Source organism: Hermetia illucens, chromosome 2 (genome assembly GCF_905115235.1).
Source record: "Hermetia illucens chromosome 2, iHerIll2.2.curated.20191125, whole genome shotgun sequence".
Classification (NCBI taxonomy): Eukaryota; Metazoa; Arthropoda; class Insecta; order Diptera; family Stratiomyidae; genus Hermetia; species Hermetia illucens.
In genome coordinates, this window is record NC_051850.1 from 143373827 (window position 1) to 143387695 (window position 13869).

Consider the following 13869-nt stretch of genomic DNA (forward strand, 5'->3'; position numbering starts at 1 on the left):
ACATCTGAGTGACGTTTTGGTTCGAGTAGATTGAGTAGCGTTGGGGTGACAGTAGATTTGAGTAGCGTTGAGGCTTGAGTAAATTCGACTAGCGTTTGAATTGGAGTAAACTTGAGGTTCCAGAAGGTCTGCGTAGCGTTAAGGATTGAGTAGAATTGAGTAGCGTTGAAGTGTCAGTTGGTTTGAGTAGTGGTTTAATTTGAGTAGATTTGAGTAGCATTGGGTTGTGATTATACCTGAATGCAGTAGATTTAAGGGGCGTTTTGGTTTAAGTAGATTTGAGTAGCGTTTTGGTTTGAGCTGATTTGCGTGGTATTGGGTTTTGAGTAGATTTGAGTAGCGTTGGGGCTCAAGTAGATTCGAGTAACGTTGGAGTGTGAGTAGATTTGATCAGCCTCGGTATGTGAGTAGATTTGGGTAGCGTTGGGATTGGAGTAGCCTCGATAAGCGCTGGGGATTTAATAGATTAGTTTCCAATGATACTGAGATCCCAACGCTACCCAAAAGGAAAGAAGACAACTATATTTGAACTTGCGTTGTAGTGCATAATTATTCTCCACATTTACATCAACACGCTTACTGGGCAGGATGATGAACTGAAACTGGCCTCTATCAGGTGATGGATGTAGACGATGTGTGTAGACGTATGCGCTGTACGGGTAGGTGGAAGCAAATACCCAGCAATGGATAAAAATTAGCTATGGAAAGTATACGCAGTAAGTAAACTATATATGGAGGACGAAAAAGGAAGTTTTTTACAGTACAGGGCTTCGGAAACCTAATACCAGCGGTTTTTGGGAACTGACAAACAGGCTCCTGGCAGTCGATATCCAGCGACCGCAACGCTTCAATAGTGGGAAATTTGGCTACTTTGAGATCTAATACTGCAAGATATAATAGTGGAGTGGAAATTAGGTCCACACCGGATCCTTTTCGTAAGAGCTTCAAGCTTGGAAGGCCTCCACTGAGGGCAATGTTACCAATCGTCAAGCGAGATTCATCGCAGGACTCAGGGAAGGAATACGGATAGTCTCTGGATCGACATAAATGCTCCTATTGTAAAATTCGAAAGTAGAAGGCAGCAAGCTGGAACAGCCTTTCTTTCACTAAGAAAACGTATAAATGAACTCTGTGTGTTCATCAAGGAGAGGAGAATATCAACCAAAGGATTAGAGCTCTGATACGGGGCTTTAAGCGATGAACAAAGGAACGTTGTCGGTGGCGACAGGCGTCTGCTCTCGGAAATCACTGAAAAGTCGAAACTAGACGTGGCGATATTATCGAAATTATGGTACTGCACCTTGAGTGAAAGGCTCATCAGAAACCGCGACGATGTGGGCATGTGGAAGGCAACCCATACAACCAACAATGGCATTCCCGGGAGCCCCGAGTAAACACCACACCCGCAGTGACTACCAAGCCACTTATCTCGACATTGCAGAGGAGTCTACAACCAAAGGGTAACAGAAGTGGGAAAACGCAAAAAATTAGCTGGTGGAATCAGGAAATCTCGCGGTAAAAATCACCGTATCTACAAGCGAGAAGACTTTCGAAAGTACTACGCTCTTCGAAGTACCCTTAAAAAGGCCATACGGGAAAGTAAGGGAAATTACTACAAGCCCCTGTGGGGCGCTGCGTACAAGGTTATAATGAACAAGGTTTGTGGGCAAATGTCACCCCGTTAACGTGCCCACTACTCTTCTTCAAAATAATCGGAATTCATTTTCCACAACAGGAATAAAATGGGCCTTAGCAAACGATTTAAATAGATGTCCGCTCGATGGCCGGTTTCACCGAGGAGGAACTTTGAGAGAGTTTTGGACCAATTGCGGATAAGGCTCCGAGATTGAACGGGATTCCGAAGAAAGCCTTGCAATTGGCTGCTAAACTCAAGCACGCATGGCACATAAGCACATGTAAAACATGTTTCGAAGAGCCCGTTCTATGGTCGATGCAATAGCAACGGTAGTCGATCTAGCTCGGTCGGTGTCGACCGTTGGTAAGTGCTGCGCACTGGTAACGCCGGATGTCAGCAATGCCTTTAGCTCGGCCAAATGGGGTTAGAATACCAGGGCACCTTGGTTAAACTGGGTGTCCCTAGTTATTTAGTTCGGATTGTCCAGAGTTATTTCTCGGAGAGGCTTCCTTGGTAAGAAATCGAAAGAATATGATTACCCTCAAGGCTTCTTATTAGGGCCTCTACTTTGGAACATAATATGTGATAGAGTGCTTGTCCCTCGCGTGCCAGAGAAGGCAACGTTAATTGGTTCTGAACTAAACCTGGAGGTGGTGGTAGTTGTCAGGCACCCCGGGGACGGCTCTATGGAAGTGAAACCATTCGTGCCATAGAAACATGGTTACGAACGGTTGAACTTCAAAATTGACCATTAGTGGGTAGTGATCCATTGTTATTTCTTCGGTTGTGTCTGCCGTTTTTTCGACAAATTTTATTTGTTGATGCCGAATAGTGAGTTTTTTATTCCTCATATATCGGTATTTCGAGGACCAGTTGTCTTTTTCCTCAGTGACTTTTGTCCTGATGATTCATGATCTATGCCAAATTGAGCTTCAAGGCTAGTTCTTCTGCAGGAAGGATGATGACATAATATTGGGCGGCCAAAATATAATCACAGGCTGCTTATTCCAGGAGTGGTGAAATCCATCCAATTATATGTGGCTTCTGTCTAGGCAGGAACACTGAATAACAAGGTAAACCGAAGAAGGATGAGTTCGGCAAACCGCAAGGAGCAATCGGAAAGGACACGTAAAATCTTGGTATAATGACACGTGAGGGATCAAAGTGTTCAACTTTGTAACCAAAAAAGATGGGCTTATTATAAAATCTTCAAAAACTGTTCAAACCCACCCTTAAAGTAAATACATACAAACATTACCTATATTGTTCTATTCATATACATTACAACAAGAAGTCACATCATGAAAAAAGGATATAGTGTTTTGCTTAGATAAAATGTAGCTAACTCTATCATGTTCTCGTAGCGGTGATGGTTAGATACAACTATTCTAGTAAAAATTCTTAAAGAAATACATTTACATGAAGAATTATTGAAAGTGTTTTTGTGCAAAATGAATCCGAAATAAAATTAAGAAAATCGTGTTTTGTCTGATCCTATGAAGTCACTTCCACTCTATTGCATTGAGAGTTTCACAATGTCATGTATTTTTTATGTTTTCGGACAGGATGTGTGCTCACACGTTCAGGTACTCACCTCCTAATCAATTCATCATCAAATATAACCATCCACATCCGTAACCATTTCAATCGTTTAAAATGTAAAAATGGCAAAAATAATGTCAAGAAAAATTTACATATATATATATGAAATATTATTCGCTTTTACATTACACTATGTACTACAAATGACAAAAAATAGTCTAACCACGATCGATATTGTACGATTCAAACTGACCCGACTGGTGGAATCATCGAAAAATAAGCGAATCTTTCCAGGACATATTCCTTTCTATAAAATCTTAAATCAAGGACTTTTTAACGATTTCTACCAACTTTTTTGAAAACTACACTTCTTTACGTGATTCAGTAATAGCGTGAAATGAAAACTTGAATCCTTACCTTAATCATTAGGTCTTTGGCTCGTGATTCAAAAAGATGCTCCAATTTCTGGACATCGACCACAGTTTTTGGCAGTTCGTCCCAGATAGTCTTTGATATTGATGGCGGAATCATATCTTCTCTGACTTCTTTCCAGAAAAGCTTTACCTAAGGCGATGCATAAAGATAGAAGAAATCAAGTGTGCATCGCAAATCGGCACAAAGTTACAGCAAAAGGATACTCACTGTCTTTTTATTCTTTTTAATAGTCTGGTTGCTCTCGTTATTCTGCTTATTCTGATGCAAACTGGCATAACCGAAATTCGGTGGAGGAACTAAATTGGTTGGTGGTGGAGGGAAATGCGGTGGCGGGATTTTTCCATTAAACGGGGGTGGACCCATCCCTGATATTGGCGGTGGAATTCCAATTGGTGGTGGTGGAGGAGGTACTGCACCTCCTAAACCTCGAGGGGCTAAAACATCATTTTCGTCTTCTTCATTTAGATCAGTGAAGTCCAGATCGCATAGTCTGAGAGGTCGAGAAATATTTCGTACTAACTCCTCCCAGTGTAGTTCATTCTCTGATTTTTTGGGTTCAACTTTTTTGATCTCCTGGTCGGTACTAGGAGATCTGAAAAAATTACAAGAATTGTTACTTGGTATTGATATCAGATATCAGTCAACTCTTACCTGGATATGTCTCCTTTGCTTTTACTTTTAGCAAGACCTTCTTTGGCTTTAGAAATGAGACCAGTCATATCACCAATCCGATTTTGTGGCTTATCTTCTTGCGGACTAGTTGGCAAATTTGTTAGCTTTTGCGTAAGATCCTTGACGGTGTGATCTCGTCGTATTTGTAACGACTGCTTCTTCTCGTCGTATTCCGAATCTGTAATGTATATTCGAAACATGTTTGAAACATATGTCACTAACGTGCAGTTAAGCTTTCGATTTCAAATAACTCAGTGATATATTATTAAACACTATAAATATTAAACTCATAAAAAATTATGAATTTATGTCTGACAGTTCGTAAACAATTATAGTCATGTTGAAACCCGAGGACTCAATTTCCAATAGTAACATACTTACTAGATGCAATTGGCATAAGTTAAATACCAGGTATATCATGGGTTTTAGAGGCTCCTTTTTATAAACAAAAAATTGCTCAACTTAATCCCCTTATTGGAAAATGGAAAATTAAAAATGCGAAAAATCCCTGGAACATTTGTTGTCTCCTTGTTGAACTGAGGCCCGTTGGAATTGAGAAAACAAAGAAGAGACCTAAATACACCAAAGAAATATGAAAAATCTTGGTGGAACGCGGCGATAATGATACCGGACTTTAAAGTCTGATTCAGCCCTTGATTGTAATCGGGGCAAAGAGCTCGAATAGATCTAAAGAAAAGCATAAACAAATATCATAGAAACGTCTCTCTCTTGAAGCAGCCTCAAAGTTCAGCAGATCCTTGTCAAAGGACGTATCCGGCAGCAGTCTGATTCAGCGGTGGGTTGAAATCGGGGCAAAGAGGCTCAGAAAGATCTAAAGAAGAACATAAAGTCGGCTAAACGATCATCATGGAAACGCCTCTCTTTTGAAGTAGCCTCCAAGTTGATGCAGATTATTGTCGTAGCTGGCAGTTGGGTTATTGACGTCTACAGAGCACGAGGTACACAGAGAGCAATGCAAAACCTCATCTCACAACCGACAGGTATATACATCCTTCAACCGAGAGACTGGACTCTGGCATGGAAAGTTGTATCACTGCAGCGAGGGCCATGTAACACGTTTGGTACATACAAGTAGTAATAGAGGGAACGGATAACCTCGGTCTAACTGGGGCAATGGAAAGGTAGTATTTATCTCCGAACCAGAGAAACCTCCGAACCAGACGCAAAAAGCTTCCGATTGATCAGTCTAACTTCCTTTCTAAGAAAGGACTAGAAGATCGATTTATAAAGGATACCTACACTCTGGGGTGGCCACTTTACTGTAGGAAACATGCCTACCAAAAAGACGAATACACGGAAACAGCACTATATGAAGTCACGGAAAAAAATTGAGAAGGCGATATAAAAAAAAAAATATGCCTAGGGCGCATCGAAGGTGCCTTCAGTGATACCGCGGCGATTTGAGACGCGGCAAGACAGCAATCGATCCGCTGCTAACCAGTTAGATCCTGGTCGTGCAGAAGTCTATTGAGGCAGAGCATGATCGCTTGATCTGCCAGAATGTGTCGATAGACGACCTCTGAAATAATTTAATAAGATTGTTACAGCTGAGGTCGAAAACGTTCTCCACGAGATGTATGCCTGAGTTCGTGTGTGCACTCTACTTGTGAAGCTGGATAGACACCATCCTTTTTATTTAATCCGATCTTCGAAAAATTAATAATTTGATTCTTTATAGCGCAGACGGTCTGGTTTAATTATGTTTCAACTTAAGGCTGCAAAATTCGACAAGTCATCATACGACCTGGCCGCTAGAAATCATCTTCGGACGGGCGAAAAATCTGTAGGATCTCTTAGCCTGCTGATCATGTTCTAGGGGCAAGCGGAACTGGCGGGAGATGAACTGACGCAACAGCCCAAGGATCGTCCTCCCTGCACTGGGAAAGGTACTAATAGGTCGACGAGGCGCAAACTACGAAGCTCTTCAATGGCGTGGTCGAGAGTCTGCGTGAGTGAGACTGCCATAGTACTCCTAACCTGAAACTGTCGACGTAGGGGATCTCCCGGAAAACAAGGGCTGGGAAAAGTGTCGACCACCAGAATGTAGCGAAGAGCTTAAGAGCCCGTACCAGAAGGCCATAGACATCCTGAGCGAGATTGTGAAGAACAATGATGCCGACATGAAAAGGACCTCGTTAAATATCAGGCCGTTGTTAACGAATACATCAATAAACGCCTGGTAAGCCAGCAAAAGCCGAGGCCTACTACCTTCAAGTACAATTTTCCTAGTGCAATCTCAAGATACCGTCGAACAGCAACGGCTGACCGACGAAGTACGAACTGCGAAACACTTCTTCAGTGACATGACCAGGAGTCACTTAAATGGGTCACTCGCGGAAGTTAATGCGCTAGCGACCAACTGATGATGCGGGTGTGGACCAGTGCTGAGGTCAGGCTTTTCGAAGTAGTCATCGAATATTTTCTAAAAGACAAGGGGGAACAATCCCTGCTTCCATTTCTTCCAGATGGTCCGGGCAAATTCTCTAGAAACTTTTTCACTTCTTGCGTGCCTGGGAGGGCGCAGAGCTTGCGGATCCCCATAGATGAAAATTGCCTGGAGGCACTGAAAAGGGCGGACTATAAAGTGCGGTTCGGTGTCAGGAACGCAAAAGCAAAAGTTTTCCGCGTCGCGAAATCGGACGACGACCTAGATGGTCTATGTCGCCCACTGTTGGAGGAGATGAAGTTCGACAGACCGATGGGAACTTACGAATCCCCAAAAAAGATCATGCTGATGGTAGTGCAGTTAAATTTGTAGCACTCAAAATGCACCTTAGCTAATCCGCTGGTTTTCCACCTAGAGAAAGACATCGACGTCGCATTAATACAGAAGCCTTGGATTGGAAAAGGCCGAACTATCAAAGGGCTTAAAAGCAAATATTACAATTTATCCCATAATACAAGAGACACTGATCGGGACAAACCTAGAGCATGTATGCTTACCAGAAAGAGCCGAAACCTTTTCGGTGTCCGTCATTAAAGTAAGACTAGCACATGACTCACGACCGATCAGCTCCAGCAGAAAAACTAACAACTACAACATTTGACTTACACCAATGCAGCAAAAGAGGCCAACCTATTAATAAGCTGCAACGCCAATGCAAGCCATACGCAGAAAATCAGAAACCAATGAAAGAGGCGGGTCTCTCCTTGACTTTATTATTAATACAAACCTATCGGTATATAATAGTAGTACCTCAACCTTCCATTTCACCAGTTCGGAAAGCTGTGATGGCTAAAATCAGGTACTTCATATCATCCTACCAACCGTCAATAGCAATTACAGGGAGGAAAACTGGAGAGTGCCTGACCAGAGATCCTTCTCAGATCACAATAGGATACGTTTTAGTTTAATTCTCACTGTAAAAGTCTCCAACTGTTTCAAAGTTTCCAGGAAGTACTAGCCATACAAGGACTGCCTGAAATGTTACAAGTCGCTCATCAGGGTTGCTAGAAAGTGGTCCTAGCTTGTCAGAAAGCATGAACGAATCTCCGAGACTCAGTCAAAAAAAGGAATATAAGGGCCCATCTTTTATGGAAAAGTTGGAAGCCTCCTAGATGGAATATTCTGGTGGCACCCTGAAGCTGTTGGTTTAGACACACTTCGAAATTGGCAAGGAGGGCTATGAGTAGAACTTTACTTGGTGACTATGCAGCCCCAGGCTGAGATGTGATGTGAGATTATCAAATTAGTAAATAATGAGGATAAAATCGGCTGAGCTATAAAAAGCTCCTCCGCATATAATTCCAGTCATGCTTTATTTACCAGAGCGACATATTTTTCGAATATGTATCACAGTCTTAAAGACAAACGCGTAGTTTTCATGCCGAAAGCGGATAAGAGAGCCCACGAGTCGACCAATTAGCCTCATATCATTCATGTTGAAGACTCTAGAGCGGGTCCTGGCATCCACTTAACCACAACAGTCGAGAGAACGTCCCTCTTCCAGTCTCAAAATACCTACCTCGAAGACCAAATCCACATAAACTACTCTTCACGAAGTAATAAGTACGACTTAGCGGTCGCTATATTACACCCAATATACCCTAGCTGCCTTCCTGGATATAGAGGGACCGTTCAATAACTTTGGAACGAAAGTCATCAAGAAAACTCTAGCCAAAATAAAATTGGAGTAGTATCTGCACATATTGAGAACCAGGATAGTCCAGTCTGAGCTGGGAGGTAGCAGAACTGTTAGCAGAGGTACGCTGCAGGGTGCCGCCATCACTCCGGTGCTTTGGTTGACAATGATGAAGAAATTCTATGCATATTCGGCAGGAGCGGGGTCCTTGGTTAACAAATGAACAACGATTAGTTCTTCGCTTCAATGTAAAGTATAAGAGTGTGATCCTGGATTGCAAGTTAAATTACAAATTAAAAATAGAACTGAGGACTAAGAAGGCCTGTATAGCCTTCTACGATCGAAAGAGGACCTTTGTAAGGAAATGTGGTTTCTAGATACACGCAGCGTGGTCCCATCCTAAAGTACAGTTTTCTTATCTGGTGGCAGTCACCGATCAAGAAGTGTGATAGGAGTAAGTTAATATGATTAAAAAAACCACGTGTGCAGGAGCTACTGAGGCTCTACAGCCTTACCCGGCAGACGTCCTCAATGTACTCCTTCATCACATCAAATACGATGCAGTGCGCACTATTCTCAGACGTCATGAGTCTGGTAATTGAACAGCGAAGCCCTACAATCATAGTAACATCCTAGATGAAATTCTCGGAGTGCGGACGCGATGCAGGAGTTTTTCGAACATTCACAATGCAGCCGAATCCTAAGAATTTGCCAGTGTATTCCACACGAAGATACTGGATTCCTAGAAGCCTATCGTTGGCTGGGGGATGGTCCGAGCCTCAAGCGTAACATAGGCATTCTGACCGACAAGCGTCATTAAGGGTTTATATTCAGTAGCGACATCCCCCAAACTAGTGACGAAATGAAGGGACATACTGAACATTTCTTTAGGGACCTCAAAGAGATCTTTCGTTGCAGGATGGAGGAATTACTATTCTTCATAACTGCTACGGGCTGGCTTTGAAGATCTGAGCCGGCTGGATTCTGCTTTCCCACAGCGTCAGGGTCCTAGGAGATTGTGGAAAACGGTGCACCTCAGCGCTAATTGGGTCTTTATTCCTCCCTTACTTTGTAAACAGGTTACGCTCAATTATTCGCAACAAACGATGTTAAATTTATTTGAATCAATTTCCTGATTAGAAGCATTACTGGACTATGTACATTGTGAATGTCCTGTTCGTATGTTACATACAACAATGTTTATTTTGGAAACATAATCCAACTAACTTGAACTATCTCCAATAAACCGAAAAAGTCAATAACGAAATGACTGCTTTGTTGTTTCGCAAAGTCGAAGATATGTATCGGCCAGATTTTATGGTAATCCGCTTTTCTCGTGCTACCAATCCCTCCAAATCACGACCTTTTTTACGAATCAGTTGGCTAACCCCCCCGAGGAAAACCACTTAATGCTTCCTCAATGTTCTGTGAATTTACTTATCCCGGGAGAGTCGGGAACATTGAAACAAACTGAATCAACACATGAATAATAAGCAGCGGCGAGATTTATGTATATCGGAAACATCCTTGGCTCCTTTATCGAACAAGATAATCGATATCACATTTTCCTTAGAACATGGGAATGAACTGCAGCATCGGCAACATCTTATGGTAATTGAATTACGTCAACAAAGCTTTCCATTAAGACGCGTACCATTGAATTGCGAGAAAGGAAAACATTTCAAATAAAACAAAGACATAGGAAGCGCTAAAAAGCGAAAGACGTAAAAAATCAAAAACTCAAGACAACGCAAATTGAAGTAAGGAAAGGAGTAAGAAAAGAAACTCAACACGCCAATAAAAATAAAAATTACTTAACAACATACAACAGAACGCACTTACCGCCATCACCGACGCTAACATTGATGTTGCTGCCATTGAGCTTTTTACTGTTTCCATTGGAAAACGCGGCACCCCCTTGACTGTGGGCATTAATCAACAGCTCCGCCGAGTCGGCGTTCACTGAATGGCAAGGACTCACGCCATTCGAGCACTTTATGTCCTTATAGTTTCCATTCATCCGAGCCGAGGCCGGGCTACTACTATTGTTCTTATTCACTATCGCCGAACCATTCATGTGGCCGCCATTAGTGTTGGCGTTAGTGGTGCCATTGCAATTAAGCGACCCATTCAGGTTGGAGTTCTTCTGGTTCAGGATGGAAGCTGCGAAGTTGTTGTTCTTGACCGGCGACGTAGTGGATAATTGATTGTAGTAGTTGTTCAGGCGATTCGAATCATTCTCGAACCTCTTGTGGCACAAATAGCCGCTTTTATTGGGGGCATTGTTATTCTGGCTCGTGGAGTTTTCAATTGATTCTATCCTTGAGAGGATGTTGCTCTTACTTTCACTATGCTTCATTACCCCGTTGATGGGGGCCGCGTTGCTAGTCCTGTTGGCCAGATTCCTACTGTTCACAAAATCCGAAGGAACACGCTTACCTGCTAAGCCATTCTGATCACTATACGCGCTCAATGGGGTCCTTTCGAACACTCCATTCACTCCATTAGCTGATGAGTGTTTCTTTTCGAAACTATTGGAAATCACAGATATGCTTGTGTTACTCAATGCATTCTTTCCAGGACTGTACATAACATGACTTGGACTTGTGCAATTTTCACTGTTATTGTTATTGTTTGGCTGTGCTTTGTCAGGTCGCAATTTCAACGATCCGGGGGGACTATCGTTTCCATTTCGAAGATGAACCGGAACGGCTGTTACTATTTGACCTGATGCATGGTTATGGGCGAAATTGTAACAAACATTTGTGTGTTAGTGATAAGACAAAGAAAAACAAACGAAAAAAGCAACAGTTTTTAAATAAGTGTGCGCGCAGCAAACGGATTATGTCAGGAGCCATCCAGGATGTTGTCAGGAGTACTTACCCAATCCGTTTTGATCACTTTTGGTATCGTGCTGAGGCCGCATTCCTCCATTAGCTAATGCTTCTTGCTGTTCACGCATAAAGGATTTTTGGCGTTCAGCACGCTCACGACGTCGACGAAGACCAGGAGTTACTCCGGCACCATCACGTTGTCCTGAAATTATTGGAAATTTTATCATTTTGTTATTGTAGGAAAATCTGCTGGAGAAGCTACCTTCGCTGCTACTGGATGTATTAAATTCAAATTTATAATTCTGATCAATATGCCAAAAAATGTCTGAACTCCTCAGAAATGAAAATTTATGAGCCTAAAATTGGAAATATTGTTCTCTCTTCCGCACGCTTTATATTTATTGACAAACTATTATCTTCATTAAAAGAGCAGTTCCTATTTCCCCGACCTGTTAGATCTAAAACTAATGTTGGCGCTACTGAATGTTGAACGACCCTAAATTAACACGAATAGCTGGCAATGCCCCTGATATTAAGGAGCCACAGAGCTGCTTATATCATTGCTTGCCTAGTATGTTACCATGACTCCAAAGTCCTGCCTCACGCCCGGTTAACCCCCAGGTGATCCAGTAGCGAACTAGGGTAGGCATATTTTGCCTCTGGCTTGAAAACTGTCTTAGGACATAATTCCTTGGAAATGGCCTTCAGTTTCATGTTACAAGTGCTTCATACAGAACACAACGACGGCAAGCCAGCAAGCTATGATACCATAAAGTTGGCTCAGTTGAGATGGACTCCTGATTATCACCTGACCGTGGCTCCGAGCAGAAACTCTCATAATAATTTATGTCAACTCATGCGTGATCTCCCTGCTTGCATAGAAAATCAGAGATTATTTAAAGCGACTGCACATTGGCAGCGGCTTGCAGCTGAGATAAAATGAGCAACAGCAAGAACAACAACAATACCAGCAACAACCGAACCGAAGAATCCGCCTATAATTGTCGAAATTTTTAGTATGATCGACAATAGCTTACAGTCGCGAAAGAGATAAGAATTAATATAAATGATAATGATAGAGTGAATAGCAGTGCGTACGGCAATAAATCTGACGACCAAAAAAGAGAGGCACCATCGCGATTTAGGTCAGAAGAATGAATCCTTCAACCATTTGGCATTGCAACAGAGGAGAGGAAGTTTCACCAAGAAGGTAGTAGAGAGCAGACTGCTCAACAAGTGCGTCTAACCAAAACTGCTAGTTCTTATCACATTCTAGAAAACAGCCGAAAAAAAGCCTATGAAAAAGCAAGTGGTTAGTGCAGCAATTGATGACACCGACTCTGCATAAGAAAAACTAGGGTATGAAAAGAGCAGGATAGGAGTACTTTGCAAGTGAATATTCGCATGAACTAATAGGACGTAGTGTGATATACTCGACCTGTTGCTTCTCGATGATCAGAACAAAGGCCCAGCATCGACATTGTCACCATCGAGGACGCGGGCTTTATCTAGAAGCTTTACAGCGAATTAGCCAATGCTTGGTTTCGGAAATAAGGTAAGTCAAATAGAGTCTCATGGCACACAATTTTAAAGATGAGCGTCAGAAAAGAACTCATGGTCCTAAATATCAAGACCATTCCGACATAATGGTGCCCTGGTTGCGAGGAGAATATCCCCAACATGACATTTGGTACAGAGTTCCTTATATTAGAAAGAACGGTGAAGAATACTGAAGGATTACTCAGCCAATGGCCACTATAACTTCGAAGTGAGCGACGGTTCCCCTCAATGGACCAGCGAATTTATATATTCATGGTTGCTTGGTTGTGGTAAAACGTCAGCAAAATTAGTATAAATAAATTATCCGAAGTTTTCTGAAGAAGACAATAAACAACAAGTTCCCAGATCAAGATCCGGATAGAAGAGTTATGATTGAACACACTACAACTAGTGATGTCTTGGCAGACCACTTCACGAGAAATTACTTGAGTACTGAATTTAACGAAGGTGCTGCCCTAGACTAGGGCGGATGACAGAGTACGTGGAAGCCTATAGGGGAGAATCCTTAATGCTTCAATATGGAAATAAGCAGGCCCTGCTAATCAGCACAATCGACATAATATTTGACAGCAAATGTTTTTCCTCCCAAAGAAAACTGTACGAGAACTGTTTTGATGTTCCAAGCTAACGAATATTGAGAGGACTACTTAAGAGACTGCGATCTACCTTACTAAAATCCGAAAGACAACAACGGATCAACGGCTCATTGATAATTGTGCAGAAAGCGATCCTTCGTGCGGACTCTGGAAACGTCTTAAATTATGGTCGACTGCAACTTGTAGAGCCCGATGAGGCACACCTCGTTAAATGCGCTAATTCGGCCGTACTAGTGTGTTTTCCACCAAATCTAGTAAGATCATGCCCTATATTATAGCCTATATTGCTGTATTTCGTGGTACTAGTATGAACTTAAGGGGGGTTCTGCAGCCAATTACAAAAAATTATAGTAAAATGCTATTATTAACTTTATTTGAAAAGCCGATCCCGCTTGTGAACGGGACCAAGGCTGAAAAAAAAGAAGATTAACTTTATTTGAAGAGATATCGGTATGGACGGTATTTCGGTGCCTATACACCATATACCGACA

At 42.2% G+C, this 13869-nt stretch overlaps 1 protein-coding gene across 7 annotated transcripts in view; it reads right to left on the minus strand.

Moving 5' to 3' along the window:
* The window catches only part of LOC119650467 (FH1/FH2 domain-containing protein 3), a 412025-nt gene that overhangs the window by 22768 nt on the left and 375388 nt on the right, over positions 1-13869 (minus strand). For 4 of the 7 annotated variants that reach the window (XM_038053334.1, XM_038053335.1, XM_038053340.1 and 1 more), the window contains 5 exons: positions 11272-11424; positions 10231-11115; positions 4265-4463; positions 3821-4205; positions 3596-3742 (listed from right to left, as the gene is read on the minus strand). In XM_038053334.1, coding sequence (XP_037909262.1) covers positions 3596-3742; positions 3821-4205; positions 4265-4463; positions 10231-11115; positions 11272-11424 — 1769 coding nt within the window. Of the gene's footprint in view, positions 1-3594; positions 3743-3820; positions 4206-4264; positions 4464-10230; positions 11116-11271; positions 11425-13869 lie in introns of all 7 variants that reach the window. The other 3 variants (XR_005249283.1, XM_038053337.1, XM_038053338.1) reach the window with 3 other exon arrangements.